Below are 22,510 nucleotides of genomic sequence, written 5' to 3' on the forward strand. Positions count from 1 at the left end.
TGGACCATGCCGGGTCGGGTCAAGTACATACCAAATATAGTTATGGACTTAGACATTAATCCAACAGATAGATCGTGAAGTAGACTCTGGGTTAATGACGAATCTAGACTAATAATTAGTCGCAATAAATATTAGACTAAAATCTAGTGGTAATAATACTAGGTTTCGTCGAAGGAAACCATATTGTTAAGAAGCGAAGCGCTGCTCAACTTTCGAGTCGTCACTTTAACAAGTGAGTGCATATTTACTTTCATCTTACACATAGATACGAAGTATTTAATATAAATTACGTGCTATGTGTGAATCTTATCTGTATATTTGCTATGCTGGATGAATAATTTTATGCATGTTTTAAATGATTTAAACTGTATATATATTTTATATCTACAAAATATGTTGGGTAAACATGGGTAGATGAAATATGAGTCGGATGATGAGGTGAGAGGTGAAATAGACCATGAGGTGAGGGTGAGAGGTGGACGATGTGAGAAGCCTTTTACCCAAATGCTGGCCCCGTCATCTAGCAGAGTATGGATGACAACCACGGACTATTCTAGACAGTCCAGTGGAACACTAGCAGACTCGCAAACTGTAGGTGTTGTGAACGATGTGTTCACCGGTGTACTCTAAAACCCCATTGACATGTATTGCGAGTGGACTCTCGAAAATGATACCGTCAATAAACGAGATAACCCTGGCAGCTGTGCCCGAAGGACAATACCGGCAGCTGCACCTCATAGAGAATGTCACAATTATGGCAGCTGGGCCTAAGGGATAGAACTAGCAGATGTGCTTGACAGCTGTGTCATAGGCAAGATGGACTTTGTGCCTACTCCTTAGGACAATCCTTAGGAATGAATTAACGAGGAATAGTTAATTCTTAGGGTAGATCCTTAAGAGTAAAGAAGATAATGGGGATGGGTAATTGGGTTGATTGTTTGATGTTTAAACATAATAACTATATTATTGTGGGTTGAAAACCCTATGTACTCACCAGGTTTACCAACCTGACCCACTCAAGCTTATTTGAATCACAGGTGTCGATACGAAGTTACATTACACTGAGAGATTAAAGAGGTGTAGATCACTAGTGTCAATGAATGTAAGTTCTATTTATGCTTATGTTTCTGTATTGACAATGACATCTCAAATGTTTTAAAATGAATATAAATACATTTCTTTGGAAATGCTTTGATAACGTATTTATCATGTTTTAATGGGAACAAATTCCGCAACATTTTTATTAAAAGAAGTACTCAGATTTTTATAAAGCATAAACAAAATCGGTCTTTTATGGCCGTGAAAATGGGGATGTCACAGTTGGTATCAAAGCATTAGTTTAAGCGAACTAGGAATTTTAGGAAAATTTCTAGACTTAAACTTAGAATGCTAAGCGATGATCGTGAGGAGTGTGTCTAATATATTTTAGGAAGTACACCTGAATAGACACGGGCACTAGCTCATTTAGGGAAGATGTCTAAATTGCTTTTATGTGCTAAATGATTTGCAATGCTTTATGATGCTATCGTTTGATCGGATCTATGGTCTGTTGCCGACCGGATCTGGAAACTTTATGTGTTCAGATTTCTAAACGTTTAATTACGATATTAGAACTGGCATGTAATTTTTCGAAGTAATAAGGAGGAATACGCGTCTAAATCTTCCTCTATCTATATTCTCGTCTCGATACACCGAACGTCTGCTTTGGTGTATAGAATGTCATGATAAGGACTCATAGCAGACTGATAAAATGGAGGAAATGAGAAGGCTTACGATAGTGAATGATACCTATCGGAAGATATTTTAAGAGTGATATATTGCCTTTAGAACGCGTCTAAGAAATAATACGTCTAGTACAAGAGAAGTACACTTTCGATTAGCAGAAAGAAATATTTTTGGTATAATCCATGAATTTATCCCATCGTCTGACATTTCCATCACCAACCAAGTTGAAGCAGAATTGATGATTGAAGATACGCATGGAAGAAGTCCTAGTAGAGTCTAGGAAAAATTATATGATTGTTTGGACACATTTGTATGTGTTAAAAATTGTTTTTGTGATAATAACTTGGAGAACTGCGAGACAATACTTGGGACGAGTATGAGTAGGTGTGAATGGTAGTAGAGGCCTATACTACCGGAAGCACAGGACTCGCACTTGGATCAGGGAAAGTCACAAGGTTACCAAGAAGATAGTAATTGATTTCGTTTTATTCAAGTATGTCGTATCCATCGTTTTGGTAATGACTGAGAAGATGATTGTTATTCTGAACCTAGAGGTCATATCATATCGAGTCCGACTAAGATGAGTGTGTTACGTGGTTCAGAGAACCAAGTTCGATGTAGCATCTGACTTAAGCCGGAAGATTGAAATAAAAGATAATCAAAGCGATCAGTAGAGGTATCGCGAAACGTTGCTTGTAGCTAGAAATGCTACCTTTTAAGATGTGATTATATCCCATTAGGACATGAAGGAAGGTATATTCCATTCTAGAATTTGACTCTAAGAGACCTGAGTCTAAACGTTGCATCACACGATGATAGGTCATTAGAATATGACACATCGGTCCATTGTAGTAATTAGAGAACTTATCTTAAGTTCATTAAGAAGAAGAAGGAGTCTCCAATAAGTATTGAGTTTGTAACTCGAAGGTTACAACATAGTATGAAGAGCGGGTGCAAGATCGAGTACCGTATGTAGTAAGAAGTCCCAGAGATAGAAATTCATTCGAAGGAACATAGAAGTTACCATTATTACCTAGGATGAAGATATAAAGTATGGAGTCATTGTACAAGTCTTGTTTTGTTGATGATTCCGGGACGTAATCATCCTAACGGGGAGATAATTGTAACACCCGCAGATTCGGGCTAGTCAATTTAGAGACAATAAGCATCAAAAATGAGTTTTTGATGGAAGATTATTTAGAATGAGTAATCTTAACCAAGTTGTAGTATATGTTACAAGGGTTCCGTACATATAAAGACCGCCGAAATCCGAGTTATAACGAAGAAGTTATGGCTCGTCGAAGTTTCGCGACAAAACCGGCACGACGCTGTGAAACGTAAATAGTGAATTTATGATAGAGGACTTTTTGGACTCAGTAAGCTAAACGAAAGTCGTCGAATATGTTAAACCGAGAGCGTCCATGAAAAGAACGCCCAAATCTGACTTCGTATGAGGAAGTTATGAATTTTCTAAGATTTGGCTTAACAGTGCACATCCCGAAACTCGAATTTTAGATCGAGCGGTTTTTGGCCTACGCGACCTAAATGAGAATTGAAGATCTCATTAATAGGAACTCAACGGTAAAAAGACAGACGAAAACGGAGTCTGTATGTAGAAGTTATGAATTCTACGCAGACATTTAACATTATAATCTCCTCGTAATGTTAAATTTAAGATCGGTCGAGAATTAGCCGACGGAGTTAAAATTAAAGTTGTAGATCTTATTTTTACCTACGCGTGGATATAAAGAACGTAAAAAACGGAGATCGTATACGAAATTTATGAATTTTTGAAAATTGGCTGATTTACACCCTGTGTGCGATGCCACGTGTCAGCACCAGGCTCAGACTTGGAGCCCAAGCTGGCTCACGACGTGAGCATCATAAAACTCACGACGTGAGTGACCCTCCAGCCCCTTATAAATAAGAGGTGAAGCCTTCATTCTTCCTCACACCTCCCATCACTTCCCTCTCTCTCTAGAACCTCTCTCTAGCCCTGAAACCCCCCGAAAAGCCTAGGGAACCTCCCGAGCACGAGGCAGAAGAGATTTTCGGCTTGGAAATGCTGCTCCAGCAAAGCCCAGTTTTGAGAAAAAGCCGTTGTAAGTGAGCTACGTCTATCCAACCTTTAGTATAACTTATGTTTCAATATAGTATCGTTATTGTGAACCTATAAATAAGATTTATCAGTGATTCAAAGTCGTTATACTGATTGACATACTTACGGAAATGATGTCTAGGCTGTGATTTAGTGAGGTGTTTAAAGTGGGATTTCCAAACAGTATACTTCGTATACTAAACGGACCCTACCTGGTTGTTCCTTACTTGATAGATCGTGAAGTAGACTCTGAGTTAATGACGAATCTAGATTAATAATTAGTCGCAATAAATATTAGACTAAAATCTAGTGGTAATAATACTAGGTTTCGTCGAAGGAAACCATATTGATAAGAAGCGAAGCGCTGCTCAACTTTCGAGTCGTCACTTTAACAAGTGAGTGCATATTTACTTTCATCTTACACATAGATAAGAAGTATTTAATATAAATTACGTGCTATGTGCGAATCTTATCTGTATACTTGCTATGCTGGATGAACAATTTTATACATGTTTTAAATGATTTAAACTGTATATATATTTTATATCTACAAAATATATTGGGTAAACATGGGTAGATGAAATATGAGTCGGATGATGAGGTGAGAGGTGAAATAGACCATGAGGTGAGGGTGAGAGGTGGACGATGTGAGAAGTCTTTTACCCAAATGCTGGCCCCGTCATCTAGCAGAGTATGGATGACAACCACGGACTATTCTAGACAGTCTAGTGGAACACTAGCAGACTCGCAAACTGTAGGTGTTGTGAACGATGTGTTCACCGGTGTACTCTAAAAACCCATTGACATGTATTGCGAGTGGACTCTCGAAAATGATACTGTCAATAAACGAGATAACCCTGGCAGCTGTGCCCGAAGGACAATACCAGCAGCTGCGCCTCATAGAGAATGTCATAATTCTGGCAGTTGGGCCTAAGGGATAGAACTAGCAGATGTGCTTGACAGTTGTGTCATAGGCAACGATGGACTTCGTGCCTACTCCTTAGGACAATCCTTAGGAATGAATTAACGAGGAATAGCTAATTCTTAGGGTAGATCCTTAAGAGTAAAGAAGATAATGGGGATGGGTAATTGGGTTGATTGTTTGATGTTTAAACATAATAATTATATTATTGTGGGTTGAAAACCCTATGTACTCACCAGGTTTACCAACCTGACCCACTCAAGCTTATTTGAATCACAGGTGCCGATACGAAGTTACATTACACTGAGAGATTAAAGATGTGTAGATCACTAGTGTAAATGAATGTAAGTTTTGTTTATGCTTATGTTTCTGTATTGACAATGACATCCCAAATGTTTTAAAATGAATAAAAAATACATTTCTTCGGAAATGCTTTGATAACGTATTTATCATGTTTTACTGGGAACAAATTCCGCAACATTTTTATTAAAAGAAGTACTCTGATTTTTATAAAGCATAAACAAAATCAGTCTTTTCTGGCCGTGAAAATGGGGATGTCACATCAACCTTCTTTCTGCAACTCCAAGTCCTTGCTTCCTTCTTCTAGCTTTAAATCACAAAAATGGAAAGAAATAGCCCAAGATCACTCCAGGTTGATTAGGGTTTCGAGGTGATGGAGGCTGGGGTGGAGGCCAGATATGATGCTTAAATAGGGTGCAAGCCCTAAAGATTAGAGTTTCATCCAGACTGTCCTACTCGTCGAGTAGCTCACTTAAAACCCGCGCATATTCTGCCTTCTACTCGACGAGTTAGGGCCACCAACTCGTCGAGTAGCCCTTCCAAAATGAATAAATAAATAATTTAAGTGCATACCAGGAACCAGGCGTTACAGTATGGGGTATTTTAGGGGAACTCACTAAGCTTTGTGCATACGGTTTTCAACTTATGTTTCAGGTACTTTGTAACACTCCAAAATTCAAGAAAATTTAAATTTTTCAAAATCAACCATTAGTCAACATTGTTTACAGTATGGGGTATTTTGGGGGAACTCATTATAGAGATTGTATTTATAGTGATCTAAAGGATCAAAGAAGCTCAACACGGGACCTTATTGGATGGAAGTTTGAAATATGAGAATCTAAACAAATTAGTGGTATTTGAGGATGTTATCCAATGATTCAACACTTCCCAAAGCTAAACTTCGCTTCTGTCATTTGTTGGAATTTGAGATCTTCTCATAGATCATTGTACTCTATTTATATAGGAAACATCGAGATGTATTGGATTTCAAATCATACTATTAGTGGCTGAAAGTGAAAGTGACTGTCCTGATGTATGTTGTATATTGGGTAAGAACCCAACTTCAAAACCGCATGGGAACTCAATTAGACCCACTGGAAGTTCTAATGGTTCGACTGCGATCTCACGATGGGATTTATTAGCAAATTTCCCAACCCATAGAAATATCACATTATGATTCAGGTTGTGGTTCATCGTTTGACAATATATATATATATATATATATATATATATATATATATATATATATATATATATATATATATATATATATATATATATGAATTTGTTGGCTACGTGCAAAACGTGGTCAATGGATTTTATGAAGTAGTATTTTGTAAACAACAAACAAAACTAATATGAAACTAAAACCATCATTTAAATAATAAAAAAACTAATTAGAAGCAACACAGACTCACATCTACTATAATAAATGAAGATCCATTTTTTCATATGTCAATCTCTTATAAGTTTTGACACTTGTCATTTTGTGGTATTTTTGAAATAAATAATATCCACATGTCAATTTTTAGGTTTTCTTAATATTTAAAATTAAAAAATCACATAATACATATAGTTATATAAGTAAAGTATTAAATGTAATAAATATGATTATGAATTGCAATAAATATGTTTTTCCTTCTTTATTTTAAAATTTAATTTAAAAAAATACTTAGTGTTTACATTTTGATATTTAATTTTTTTAATTAACTCATGTAATATATGAGTTTCACACCTAGTGATACAATAGATTGTGGTCAACAAACTCGTGAGGATTCGAAATTAGTTTTGGGGTGTGGTGGGAACCACATTTTGAATTTTACAGATAAATAAGTGGGCCACATAACCAGGCATATATGCATCGTCGGTCCAAAGGAACCTACTTCGGATTTTACCTAAACTACAAAAAGCTTGGTCCATTCTTATAATCTTGAAAATTCATGTGATCATTTTTTTAATATCCTTTTATTTTATTGTGTTAATTAGTAAATTTTTTTTTGGAACAACGAGTTAGTATATGTCTGGATTCATGACCTTCTTGTTAGAAACACCTTGTTAGACACCTTGTTATTCAAGTGGATTAGCCCCAATTTATGTTTTAATTAGTAATTAAGAGTCAAAGATTTAAGGCAAAATAAGCTAGCTTATTATAATTTACTGTTTGGAAAAACCACAAAAATAGCTTATTTTAGCTTATCAAATAGATTATAAACTAATTTTTGATAAACTACTTTGAGATAGTTTTTTTATAAGTTTACGAAGCTTTTTCAAAAAATTTCAAATATGGCTTTAATTATATCTATTTTTTCCTTTTAGTTATATATATATATATATATATATATATATATATGAGAGGGTTCAATTGAAAAAAAAAAGGTTGAGAACGAGGGATCGAATCTGGGTCACTCATTTCGAATATGCCGTTTAAACGCTACAGCGTACCGGGCCGACGGAACAGATTATATATATATATATATATATATATATATATATATATATATATATATATATATATATATATATATATATATATATATATATATATATATATATATATATATATATATATATATATATATATGAATAAGTGTATTCATATATGAATAAGTATAACGGAAGTGATTATTCATATATGAATATGGCGACGGTGGATGGTGGTGGTTGGTTGTGGACGTGGTGTGGTAGCGGTGGTGTTTGGTGGCGGAGGGAGGTGGTGTATTCATATATGAATATTTTTATATTAATATTCATATATGAATATTACTCATCCTCCGTCGGTCCGGTACGCCGGAGCGTTTTGCGGCAAAAATAAATGATTGGCTGAGAATGATTCCCTATTCTTAACCTTTTTTATTTTCTTAGTTTAAATTTTATATATATATATATATATATATATATATATATATATATATATATATATATATATATTGCAATCTAGCTTATAAATTATTATTTTTATCAAAAGCTATTAATTCATAAGCTAACTTATAAGCTACGAGCTAGCTTTTCAGTTATTATGTCGGAGCCTAAACCATGATTTGGGTTTCTTTAGACGATCATTTATATATTTTGTTAAGGCTTATTAGAAACTAATAATATGATTATTGAACTGAGAACTCGTATAAGAATGTTTTCAATTTTGTCTTGTTTTTAGTGTTTGGTCATTTCATACACAACGATCCATTATGATACTTGACTTTCTTTTCTATGTACTGGCTTTCTTACTATGAAATCAAGAATGTTTCCACTAGGGATCTTTGTAGGTCCGTTATTCTCTTGTCAAATTCACATACTCAACTAGCTCATCTAAAGGTTCCAATTGCTTAAAATGGCTTATTATGTACTTGGTTTAGTGGTCAATCATGGGATATTAATGACTCATCAAATAATATATTGAAATGATGCCAAATATCTGGGAGTTACTCAAACAAATTTAGATGGATACAATTGATCATTTTCAGTGTTGTTCAATATTGTAACTAAATTCATATTAAAAGACACGAGTTTTTGTCACGCCATAAAAACTGCATAATCACAATTACAAGAAAATAAATAATTAATACAAAAAACTGAAAAAGAAAGTACGGCATGGTTTTTTTCTAAATTTAAGTAAGTTTAATATGAACGTAAGAATGTAAGATGAGAATGATAAAATGGTCATATGATGAAATCATAATTAGCATACGACTAAGTACTAACATGTCAAAATATTGACTTCGCTTTAAATGCTTCCAAACCGTGTTACGTTTTTTCTTGCATGACTCGAGATCGAGAAACACGTATTATAATTACTTTCGTATAATGGAATTGGTCAACTTTAGATTTATCAGAATAATAAATATTATTATGTTATTAATTTCAAAAATCAATATTTGTTTTATAAGCAAATTACGAATTAGATTTTTGTGCTTGACTCAGTTTTCTTTTTGAAGTTTCATTTTTGTTAAAAAATTTATATTTGTTCTTTTTGTTGAGTAATTCGTTAATGGTTAACGTTATTGTTTCAATCAATTAACTTTTAAATCCGAACTTGGTTATCAATCAATTTTTTTATTATTTCAACTCTTTAAACTTTCAAAATTGAAGTCATAAAAGTCATATGGTTATGTGGGATATCAGATGTCATTTTATGCTTATATAGCATATGACATGTCATTTTAGTCATTTGTGCCATATGGTTTTTTGTTTGTCATTATATTTTTTATTAATCTTAATTTATTATTATTATTATTAAATCATGTTTCATTTAAATAATCACTACCATGGTGGCTCACCGTGTAATTATGAATCCGATCTAATTCAATTTTTCTATAAAAAAAATTAATTTATCTCATGTACCTATACTATACAATCCAATCCAATTATTCATACTCATTAACAATTCAATTCAACACAATTTTTTATTAAAAAAATATATTAAAAAGTTATATCAATATTGGTTTTGTTTTATAGAGAAAAATTAATCATGTATTTTAGTATATTTGTTTGACTTTTTACTATAAGTTAATTGAATAAAAGTAATTTTAATTATTAAAAGTGATTTATCTTCACCAATAATTTGTGAACACGTTGCTTTATTTTCTGTTGAAAAGGGTCGAGCCTTTGTGAACTTGGTTTGTGCCGACGGCCTAGGTCACCACAAAATATTTATTTTTTTATTTTATTTTTTGACTTTTTATTGGTGAGCCATCCATTGGGTCACCAATAACGATGTTCTTAGGCATACTATATGAGAGATTTCAAATTCAAACCTTGAGATTTCAATCAAAGGATATCTAAGAGTAAGGTGTATGACACAGTTCTAAAAGGGTTATTTAGTATCATCACCAAAAATGAACCTCACCCTAAACCTCTTAATATTAGGGAGCCACGATGGGCGAAGAAAAACCCATCTATGTTTCATTTAAATCTAAGAACACATTCACCTCCTATTACCACCTCTTAACATTACTATCTATCTTCCTCTAAACCACCTCCCATTACTGCCACCAAAGCAAAATCAAAATTCATGACCATAACTGAACTAAGCCACAATCAGATTTATGACCAAATTAAACCAAAATCTCCAACATTAGATTCATGATCAAACCAAACCAAAATCAAAATTCATGAATGCATCGATATGTACTTTATTTTGCTGGAAGCAGGGCCGGCCCATGGGCCTGGGCAAGTTGGGCGACCGCCCCGGGCCCCCAAATGTCGAAGGGCCCCCGTTTTATACTTCTTATATTAATTATATAGTAACAGTCCATTAGTTTTAAGCCTTATTCAAAGCCCAAATGGCTAATACTCTTATCAGAAGCAGCGCCAATCCAAAAGATGGAAGCGGGATAATAGAACTGGCGTGCGTGAGCAATGTCCGACTTCCAAGGCGCCATAACTCTTCAACAATGGATTTATATGGAAAATCCAAACGTCTTCTCCGGATTCAAGAAGCAAACGGTTAGTCGATTTCTTCTGTTTCTTATTCACATTTCAAGTGAATCGATTTCTCCTTCATCTTTCCTGATTTTCTGATTTTGTGTGTTTCTCCGTCTTTTCAGTTTTCACCATATCATACGCATTGATACTAGCATTGATAGGCAAATAAGAGTCTTATTTCTATTTGTTTCTCCTTCTTTTCACGATATCTCATGACTGGAACTCAATTCTTTCCCTTGTTATTTTCGATTTGAAGGTTCCTTTTTTTTTTGGAATAGCATAATAGCACCAGACCACCACTGTGATTAAGACACAAGAGTCACAGTCTTCTACTCTTATTGAAATTGAGAAGAAATCTTAAATAGAATCTGAGTATCCCACCATCTGATTGTGAATCTCTGTAACTTCTACTTTCAAACCTTCTTAAAATTTCTTATTTTTCTGTTTTATTCTATTTTTTATGAATCTTTTTTGAACTTCAGAATTTTAGTTACTGTGTAGAATTTTAGAATGTGAGTTTCTGACCTTATGATTGTGAATCTCAGAAATCCCTTCTGTAAGTCCTGGATATTTTTACTGATGCTTTCTTATCCATTTGCTTAATTTCAATTTCTGAATGTCAATCTTTTTAATTATTATTTCCTTGATATTCTGAACTTCAGAATTTTATGCTTGTGTTTGGTTTTTGCAATTGTTATGTCCTTCTGCTCTTAGTTGGATTCCCACACTGTTCATATTATTCAATTTCTTAAAGGTTATCTACAACATCACAGGCAGTCAACAGTAGTTACATATGAAAGAGTTGTTGGATTATATTGAACCTGATGCTATAAGCCTATAACTGATGACTTTGTATCTAAAAAAGCTTGAAAATGTAAGGGTGCAATTAGTTACGGAAAAACAATTTTCATTTTCCGTTTTTTGTTTTCCCTTTTCGATTTTCGTTTTCCGTTTTCATTTTTCATTGAAAAATTTAGAAAACGCGTTTAGTTAAACTTATTCATTTTTCATTTTCAGTTTTAGAAAGTTAGAAAACGTGTTTAGATGTGTATTTTTCTATCGGTTTTCATTTTTAGAAAACGGTAGCGGTGGTAGGGTGTGGGTGGGGGCGGTGACGGTAGCGGGTCGGCGGTGGTGGTTATGACAGGCGATGGTGGTGGCGGAGGCAATTGTGTCAGTGGTGGTGATGGCGGCGGCAGCGGTGGTGGTGGTGCTAGTGACGGGTTAGTGGTGGTGGTGGTGGTGATGGTAGGTCGGTGATTGTGGTGGTGGTGTTGGGTGGGTGGGGGTGCGAGTGTGTGTTTGTGTGTGTATGTGTGTGCTTGTGGGGGTAAGTGTGGGTTTGTGTGTGTGTGTGGGTGTGTGTGTCTGTGAGGGTGGGGGTGGGGGTAGGTGTGGGTTTGTGTGTGTGTGTGGGTGTGTGTTTGTGGGGGTGTGGGTAGGTATGTGTGTGAGTGTGTTTGTGTGTATGTGGGTGCGTTGGTGGGTATGTATGTGTGTGTATGTTTGTGGGTGGGTGTGTGTGTGGGTGGGTATGTGTGTGTGTGTGTTTGTGGGTGGGTGGGTGTGTGTGTGTGTGTGGGTATGTATGTGTGTGTGTGTGTTTGTGGGTTGGTGTGTGTGTGTGTGTGGGTGGGTGTGTGTGTGTGTGTGTTTGTGGGTGGGTGTGTGTGGGTGGGTATGTATGTGTGTGTGTGTGTGTTTGTGGGTGTGTGTGTGTGTGTGGGTGGGTATATGTGTGTGTGTGTGTTTGTAGGTTGGTGTGTGTGTGTGTGTGCGGGTGGGTGTGTGTGTGTGTGTGAGTGGGTATGTATGTGTGTGTGTGTTTGTGGGTTGGCGTGTGTGTGTGTGTGCGGGTGGGTGTGTGTGCGGGTGGGTATGTATGTGTGTGTGTGGGGGTGGGGGATGTTAAGGTGGGGGTAGGTAGAGGTGGATGGGGTGGGAGTGGGTGTGTGTTTATATTTTAGAAAAATTTTGGAATTAGAAAAATGTGGAAAACAATGATTATCAGTTTTCCAAAAATTTCCAACTTCTTTGTAATTTTAGAAAACGGAAAATTTTCATTTTCCGTGAAAAATTTAGAAAAATAGACGAACTAAACGCGTTTTCAAAATTCTCATTTTTCTTGGAAAATTTTTCCGGAAAACGGCCAATTTTTCCGCAACTAAACGCACCCTAAATTTCTTTAGTTTTTGTTTGCTATGTATATGTATTGGGGTTCAGAACATGTCTACCTTTTTATTTGTTGTTTTGTATTAACAGATATTAGGTTGTTTGGCTTTGGGGCTTGTATAATTTGTTTATTCTTTTCATAGGTGAGGGAGTCACCTACAATTGTATTATTCTTTTCTAATTAATAAAATTCTCCAGAGGTGTTGCTTTTTCTACAAAAAGAAAGTTATGTATATTTATTATGAAGGGCCAATTTTTTTATTCTGCCCCGGGCCTCAAATTTTCTTGGACCGGCCCTGGCTGCAAGGATGCACATATATTTACAATTAAATTTAAAGAAATCAAGAATAAAAAAGAAACACTTACATTAAAAGAAATTAAGAATCAAAAGGATGCCTTTCACTTTGAGCCCCCCGTATTTCTCAATAAAAGGTGGTAGTAGTGGACGCCTCTGGTGAACCAACATGGTCTCTCTTCATGATCATAACTAAAAAAAAACCCACTGTGGTGATGGTGAAGTATAATTACTTTGATTCATTCATTGACCATGCTATCTCATTCTTATGGTCCTTCGATCAAGATCAACCTCTCTCGATCTCCTTTTTTTTTTTTTTGGTTTGAATCAAGCACGTAGAATCATAGATAGACCATTATGGTCTTTCCCTAATTTTCTTTGTTCACAACTACACACATAGAAATACAAAGAGACCATGAGTTGCACCTCCCACTACTCCTCTTCCATAGTTCCATATCCATTTCTACCTTTTTCAGTTGGATGTTGGGGAAATAAATTATAATTTTCTTTTAACTTTTCTTAACTTTAATAAATAAATGAATACATATGGACAATGAGATGGATAATTTTGCCTATTAATTAATATATAACTATAAGGCTGTGGGGAGTTGTCACAGCCAAACCACCAGCCACCTCAGCGCCATGTAGGTATTTTACCATTCCACAACCAACTCACCAGGTTATAGAAATGGTGTTAATCGGTGGGTTGGTAGTGAAGAGCAAAAAAGAGGAGAGAGAAGGAGAGGAAATGTGAGTGGAAAATTAAAGAACCAATGAGAATGTCTGTCGTCTTCCGTCTTCACAACCACTAGAACCCACTTCACAGCCAAACCACCGGTCTATGGGGTGGTGTTCACCGGTGGGTTGGTGTGACACATGTGTGCCACATAGGAAACTCATGCGTGGGTGTGAACCCACTCCGGGTAGCCTAATAGATTAAGGATAAAAAAGGTTAGTTACCAAATTGGATCGAAATATAAAGCTTGTATGATAACAATGCAATTAACCTGTCATTAAAATGGCCACACTTAGAGGTTTTTCGAAATTTTAACAAAATGACAACCACTGTTGGAATCCTAAGTCGATGAGGACTTGGAGACCAAACAAGCTAATTTATGGAAAGTTGAGTTTATGGCAAGTTGGTCATAAGTTTCCTAGTCTAATACATGTTGGTATGTTAGGCTATATATACATGTCCATAATCGAGTTTATGATTATGAGAACAGATTGTAAAACATTGGTTTTGAGTTAGTTTCCGATTAATCAAGGAGTTATTTTGGTTATTTGTTTTGCATTCTTGTTTTCTAAACTTTAATTGGTATCAGAGCGAGGTGAAGACGGTGCCGGTTTGAGAGTCGGTTTTAAGAAAAGTGTAGCCCTTTGCTGCGGGGCAGACGCAGCGGGAACCGGGTTTGGTTTAAAGGGTGTGTATATATAGCCAAACAAATAACCAAAATAACTCCTTGATTAATCGGAAACTAACTCAAAACCAATGTTTTACAATCTGTTCTCATAATCATAAACTCGATTATGGACATGTATATATAGCCTAACATACCAACATGTATTAGACTAGGAAACTTATGACCAACTTGCCATAAACTCAACTTTCCATAAATTAGCTTGTTTGGTCTCTAAGTCCTCATCGACTTAGGATTCCAACAATCACCCCCGAATATCTAAGTCCTTTTAGAGAATTCTTCAATCCCGATCAACATCATATTATCTCTTTTCACCACCCCGACCTCTTTAATCAAGCTTGTTCCGAGAGCACTTTTCCACCGAACAACAAGACAAGGTCATAACCACCTTTACCGTCTTTCGTCACCCGCAAAACGAACCGAATCAAAGTCACCCGCTTTGACGTCTTTCCGTCCGTTTATTCCGCGCCTCCGGTTAGTCGCTCTACCTTAGAACAAGCTCGATCAAGAAAAATCAAGGCTGCTGTTGAGATGCTTCAACTTGCGCTAAAAAACAATACACACCCCTTAAACCAAACCCGGTTCCCGCTGCGTCTGCCCCGCAGCAAAGGGCTACACTTTTCTTAAAACCGACTCTCAAACCGGCACCGTCTTCACCTCGCTCTGATACCAAGTGTTAGATTACTTGGGTTGAAACTTGTTTCAATAACAAGCAAAAAAAAAATCTTATGCAACAAGTAAAAGGAATACGTGAGAATGGAAGAATTGAAACAAATATATTACTTGAACAAAAATAAACTAGAAAAGGTCTTGCATTAAAAAAATACCACACCATTGATCCTATTTATACTAGACAAATAAGTATCCTACTTGAATTCTAAAACTATGCGGGATATAAAATAAAAAACTTAAATATGGCTACTTTCCTAATTGCCCATTATTTAAACTAAACAAAATAAACTTCTAAAATAATAAAACCGATTAATCCAACAACCACTGCCACGAATATGAGCCCAACTAAAACACTTTTTCTGACATAAAACACCCTAATAAACTTTTACGAATACATTTAATCCATCTGGAGAAATCTTTAAAATGAATTCAATGGTCTCCCCACCACATAAAGGTTGCTATGGTATGTTTTGTTGATTCTCAATGCACCGTTCAACCATGGATTAATGATTTATTACTGTTAAAACCTACCACATAAAGGTCGTTATGGATGTGCGAGCCACTTTCTACTAAACGAGTAGTTTTGTTTTGTTTATTCCCAATGCACCATTCACCCATGCACCAAGGATTATTATTGTTAAAGAGTCACGAATCAACATGTGTGTGTTTGTTTCCTCTCTCTCTCTCTCTCTCTCTCTCTCTCTCTCTCTCTCTCTCTCTCTCTCTCTCTCTCTCTCTCTCTCTCTCTCTCTCTCTCTCTCTCTCTCTCTCTCTCTCTCTCTCTCTCTCTCTCTCTCTATATATATATATATATATATATATATATATATATATATATAAGGTTATATGGAAAACAAAAAAACCCTAAAAATCATAAAAATGCATAAAAAAAATACCTAGACATCACAAAACTTTTTTTTGACTTTACATATCAAAAAATCGCAGTTTTTTTTAAAATTTCGTTGAAAAAAAAATAAAAATTCAATTTCTTTTTTTTATAAAAAAAAAATTTCAAACAAAATTTCAGCGCTTTCGTGTTAAAAGGTGCAATTTTTTCAAAAAAAAAAAAGTTTTGTGATCTCAAAGTATTTTTTTATGCATTTTTATGATTTTTAGGATTTTTTGTTTTCCATATAACCTAAACCTATATAGGGAAGGGTTATATATATATATATATATATATATATATATATATATATATATATATATATATATATATATGTGTGTGTGTGTGTGTGTGTGTTTTAGAGATTATATCTTTAGGATCTTGTTTGATATTTGCAATGTTAAACTTGTCCTTCTTCAAGGTTTTGGTCATTCATTACGATCTCGGTTTGATTGTTTTTCTACACAAAACATGAGTATATATTATTCTCCGGATGAAAGCTAACTTAAAAAAGACATGCAACTTATAATGATCTTTAATCTTGCAAAAAATATCAAATCAATAAAATTAATGCTTAATCTATTATTTGTTACGAAAGAAGGTTAACAAACATGCAAAAAAAAAAAAATACAAAAATTGTGTAGTAGTGTGGCCATGACTTGTCTCGCATATTTATAACATCTATAAATTTACTGTATTTTTAAAACGAATACATTGTTTTCTAGTAGATACATTGTTGTATCATTATCAAGCAACAGTCATCTTGCTAATATGATGTTCTTGTTATCTAGTAATAACAGTCATCTTGCTAATATGATGTTCTTGTTATCTAGTAATAACAAAGTAATGTAATGTAACAGTTCTTTCTTATCATATGAGAAATTAAATATCATCTTATTTTTTGTTCCTACTATCTTCCAACCTACTTTAGATGGTAACAAATATCATTCAATTTAATTTAAATTTGATTGGGATTTACTTGTCATCATCTTAAATAGGTAGGAAGAAAAAATAGGAACAAAAAGTAGGAGGATATGTAATTTCTCTTATCTTATATGTACATGATAATGATTAAACTTATTATTATATTCAACTTTTATCAATTATGTATTATAAATAACAGTAATATGAGTTCGTATAAACAATTGCATTAACTAAAAAACAATGAGATTAACTGATAAATGATTACATTAACCCAATACAGACACTCATACTTCTAAAAATACACCCAAATTCTCTTTGGGGCATTTCATCAACCGCTTGGTCTTCACTTCAAAGTAACACTTATAATCTATTAATGAATCTCTGATTGGAAGAAGATGACATCTTCAACGGTTACAATCTACAAATTTGAATATGAGAGAAGAGAAAACGAGTGTATCGAGATGTTGAATCAAATTTGAGTACAAGAGCAAAGAGAGGAGAGAAAAATAGCAGATGATCAATTAAGGTCTTAACTAGCACGATTAGATGTTTAGTGACAAAACCCACGCCATTCCAATTACTTTAGAACACATATGCGCCATGCGCCACATCAGTGTCACATGGACCCACATGGCTATTTACAAGCAGGAAACCAAGGGACACCTGCTGTGTGGCTAGAAGATGACAGCTTTTGTAGTTTAAAGTTTAGTACCATTTAAATTTAGATAGCTAAATGTTGACATTTTTATATTTAAGTCGAAGTAAAAAACATGGTTTTGATCACCAATTTTAACGTAGACCTCATCATTGTTCAACATTATATTTTACAAAAAAAAAAATCAAAACAAATATCATATCTCTCTTCCTAATTACATTTCTTTGAAAATGTTTTTTTTATTCTTTTGAATTAACCCGATGTAAATACCATAATGTTAATCGATTATTACTTTATCAAATGGCATATAGTTGTTTTTCAGCTAAAGGTCGAGGGGTTGCCAAAAAGATATAGATTTAAGAGTAAAATAATAGATGCGTCATGTAATTTGTTCTTCTAAAATAACCGGCTATTATTTTAGATAACTACACTTTATACCTGATTATAGCCTTTAAATATTAATATTCAAAACAAAAAGTTTGAAATATAACTGAAAATGCATTTCAATCTTTTATAACTGTAAATCATTAAATTGTAACAGCCTATAGCTCTAAGGCCTAAGCTTCTAACAGAATAACAGATAGTTCATTAAATGGGCCTACATTGGACCATTTTCACAAGCCTAGAACTGGGCCAAATAACTGGACCATATAATGATCAACCTACGACAACGACAGACACAGCACCGCTGAATAAATCTATCACTCTCCAAAACCGTACAAAACTCAAGTGTGCTGTGCTGTGCTGTGCTGGCAGCAATCTAACTCCGAATAAATGTCTGCCATCACAGCCGTCCATTCCACCCTGTCATCCACTTTTATCACCTTCACCACCCCTTTTTATTTCTATTTCTATTTTTATTATATTATAAAGAGTATTATTATTATTATTGCCACCAAATTCACCACCTTCACGTTCCACCCCTCCATCTCCCTCGTAACTGCCGTTTTGCCCCCTCCAATCCATCATGAAAACTTCATCTAACTCAAAATTTCTCCATCAATCTTTTATCTAAACATAAAAGAACCCAACAAGCTAGACCCATAAAATGATAAAATTAAACTGATTCCGCTTTCAAGGTAAACACGAGTCAAAAAGAGTATTCAAAATACGCCTAATTTGGCTAAAAGATTGTAAACACAATATCAAGTTCAAAAGGTTGTATGAGCAAAAAACATGTAATTGATACAATAATGGCAAATACCCTATAGATAGGACATTATACTACATACTTTTGTTGAATACGGCAACCATTCAAATAGCATCAAAGAAGTGTGTAAAATGCATGTTTCATTCAACGTTATTTCAATTTCTTTTAATAAACAACAATTTTGTAAAAAAAAAAATAATAATAACTCTTTACAACAACATGAACTTGAATGTAGTCTGTGAATAGGGATGGAAGGAAAGTAATAACAGAAGAAGGTAGCAACAAAAAGAGGGGGGAAATCTTGCAATGGTTCTTGAAAATGGCTGCTTTTTTGAAAAGGTTGTCTGTAAAAAACGCAGAGGAAAAGAAAAAGAAACTTTTTTTCTTTCTCCTTTTCCATCCAATAATTTAGAGAGTAGTTGATTTATAAGATGACAAAATGTAAGAAAATTCATACAAATACATACAACAATCCTATACATAAAACAGCGAAATTGGCAGTCCGTACCGTCGCCGAAGAGTGCATTTCCCCCGGTGGCGATGATGGCCCGAACAATTCCGGTGAAAAATTTATTGGCATAACTGGTGCCGGAGCGCCTCTAATGGGAGGAGATTTTTCCAGCACTCCATTTTTCCCGAAAATCTCCTTTGGTAACAAAACCCTAGAAATTCCAAAAATTGCAACGGGATTCTGATCAAATACGGTTTGTGTTACGGAGGCTTGAATGATGCCCGTATTAATTGCAACCGACCCGTTAACCCGAGAAATGTTCAATGTGAAGCTCCCGGCGCCTTTGTCCTCGGTGGCTAGGGTTGGTTGAACAGGATTCACTATCGATTGAAGCGACCCGAGCGGATAGTAGGAATGTAGCACGTGAAACCTTAAGACGTCGGCCTTCTTATCCGCCGGTAACGATTGAAAGTTCGCCGACGCCGGTAGATCGGAGAATGCGTCGTCGGTCGGGACGAACAGTGTAATTCCCGCACCGCCTTCATCAGATTCGAATTCCTGAACGACACCAGATGCAGCAAGCATTGACGCCGCCACATTGAAGTTGTGGCCATCAATTAACGCTTTACTGATATTAAGCCCTAACGGCGGTCGACTCTCCGATGCGAGTAGATCGAATCCGTAAGGTACGATTAGTGAATTGACGGAGAAGATGCTAACGTTGTACGGTAGGTTCTTAATTAGGGAGATAACGGTGGCGTTGTTTGGTGCTTGTGAGTACGCGGCTGGGGATCGGACGGTGGTTGTATCGGTTTTATCATCGTAGGTAATATTAACCGAGCCGAAGTTGTTGCTGGCACGGCCGGTGGTTTGGAAGAGAGTAGTGATGAGTTTTCCGGAGGGAGGAAAGTGGCTGAGGTCATGGAGAGAGAGGTATTGTAGGAGGACATGGTAGCGGATGACGTCCGCGATGTTGGTGGAGGAGGGGGAACGACGGATGAGGTCGGAAGATCGGAGGAAGGAATTGGGAACGGCGAGGAGAGTGAGGGATGTACGTTGGGTTAGATCGGCGGCGACGGTGGTGGAGGATAGGAGGTCGGAGAAGTCGGAGAGATCTGGGTAAGGGGATAAGAGATGGGTAATGTTAACGGCGGAGATGAAGGTGGAGTGTAAGAGTAAATATAGCAAAATAATAGGGGTGAAATGGGAAATAAGTTGAGAAACAGCCATTTCTATCGAGTGGAAGCTGAACTAGTGAGAGTGATGGGGGATGATCGGGTGTTGATGGTGTATGTGAATGAATGATGATGATGATGATTTGTTGAAAGCATATACATCCGTAATTAGGATAAATCAAAAATCAAGTCCATACACTTATGCTTATTGACAATTTTAGTCCCTATACTTCACAGCCACTACATTTTAGTCCTTTTTTTGTTTTATTTTCTACGCTGCTTGATTAGCTTACAAACCCAAGCATATTGCTTAAGAGGTCAATTTTTGATTAATAAAAAATTTGGAAACTATGGAAACGTATAGTCATTTTATTTCTATCTGATTACATGACTTTGTAACGAAAAAGTATACTCATATACAACATACATTTAATTCCTCTTAGAAATAGACATCTAATGGGAAAGTAGACCATCTTAAATGATAACATGAATATGAGTAGTATGGATAAAAGTAACGAAAGTTGATGTGAAAAGTACGAACATTCACAAAACATTGGGCGGTATAATGCAAATAGCCAAAAATATTCTAGGTGGAGCATTTAATACCAACAATGAATTCCGTAGACTTTGTGTAGAAAGAAAAGTAGATACTTATGTTATAGTGTTATACCATGAAAACACTGATGTTTTTCTCATTATTCAATTAAAAAATACAGGATTATAGAAGATTGTATGTTTCTTTAACATTAGAAACTCGGTATCTCAAGTTGGTATATTGGTTTGGTGTTTTCTAATTACTCGAGTTTGATCCTCGCTACAATAACATATCTATTCATCTTCACATGTGGATGCACACTATCACTTCGATAGTGAAGCCATATAAATCTATGTCTTGTAATGTGATTGGTATTATTTATTTTAGTTGGTTATTTACGTTTTCTTTGGTTGAATATTGTTAGTCTGTATTCCATTGAACATTTTGTCATATAAAATCCCAATAAATGATATCAAAGCTTTGGATTTTCGTTCCAAATTTAGATGGCCAATACTAGCAACACTTTAGCCACCTATGCCATCAAATCTGGTTATATTAGTAGTTATTATCGGGATGGAGATTTCAGTAATTGGCATGGAAAATAATAGTTATATTTTGAACCAGGGCGGTCCAAACCGATTTTAGGCCCGAGACAAAATAAAAAATGAGGCCCTTCAAAAAAATATCATCAAAGTTAATGTATGAGAGAGTAACGTGAATGAAGCAAATATAGAAAAGAAGACCATTTTAAGCTTCAATTAATTAGTTGTGTAAACGTTAATATCTATTAGCTTCAATTAATTAGTAGTGTAAACGTTAATATCTATTAAGCTTTTTGTTAGCGGACGTATTATATGTATATCCATGTATTATTATTAGTCCATAGTAGCTCATTGTATGTTCTGTGCATATTGGTATTCGGCCCATGTGGTTTGTATTTATTGTGTATTCTAATGATAATGGAATTCAAGGGAAAATACTTTCTATCATGGTATCAGAGCTACACTTCCCAACCCTAATTCCAACCGATCCTTTCTTCTTCATCCTGTCTCGTTTTCTTCTTCTACTACTCTTCTTCCCAGTCACGTTCTCTTTTTCAATCAAGATGACCGATGGTGAATCTAGCAACAACTCCAAACCTCCCCACAAAGCATACAAAATAACCAACATCAAAACGTATGTTCCTCTTATTTTGGATCTCACCACTCAAAACTATGAACCTTGGAGTGCTCTCTTCAAGGCTCATTGCATTGCCTATGATGTTCTTGATCACATAGACGACACTTACGACGCACCAAATCAGCCTTCTACTGACCCGGAATGGGAGAAACTCGACTCCATGGTGCTACTATGGTTGTTTGGATCGATCTCCCAAAACCTCATCACCGCCGCTTACTCCAAACCTCCAACCGCTCGTAAGATTTGGCTCAATCTCCACTCTCTTTTTTATGACAATAAAGAAGCTACTGCTATGCAACTAGAGACCGAACTTTGAAACATCTCCATGGGGGATCTTTCTCTCCATGATTACTGTGACAAAGTCAAGAAAATAGCAGATCTCCTCGACGGACTCGGTGAAAAAATCAAGGAACGCAACATGGTTCTTCATGCATTAAATGGCCTCCCGAGTAAGTTCAATAGTGTTGTCGACATAATTCGGTTCTCCAAACTGTTTCCTTCTTTCTCAGAGATGTGTTCCATTTTGGCG

At 35.4% G+C, this 22,510-nt stretch overlaps 2 protein-coding genes across 2 annotated transcripts; one reads left to right on the forward strand and one right to left on the reverse strand.

The window, feature by feature from the left end:
• Positions 1-18,764: 18,764 nt before the first annotated feature.
• Positions 18,765-20,400, reverse strand: LOC145132133 (fasciclin-like arabinogalactan protein 4). The gene has a single exon (XM_079066800.1). The coding sequence runs from the start codon at positions 20,320-20,322 to the stop codon at positions 19,093-19,095; it is 1,230 nt and encodes a 409-aa protein (XP_078922926.1). The 5' UTR covers positions 20,323-20,400; the 3' UTR covers positions 18,765-19,092.
• A 1,507-nt stretch (positions 20,401-21,907) lies between these two features.
• On the forward strand, positions 21,908-22,297 carry LOC145130841 (uncharacterized). The gene has a single exon (XM_079065601.1). It carries the CDS (start codon positions 21,908-21,910, stop codon positions 22,295-22,297), a length of 390 nt encoding a protein of 129 aa, XP_078921727.1.
• The last annotated feature ends 213 nt before the right edge of the window (positions 22,298-22,510 follow it).

This window comes from Lactuca virosa, chromosome 8 (assembly GCF_052849685.1).
Source record: "Lactuca virosa cultivar CGN04683 chromosome 8, Lactuca_virosa_CGN04683_v6, whole genome shotgun sequence".
Taxonomy (NCBI): Eukaryota; Viridiplantae; Streptophyta; class Magnoliopsida; order Asterales; family Asteraceae; genus Lactuca; species Lactuca virosa.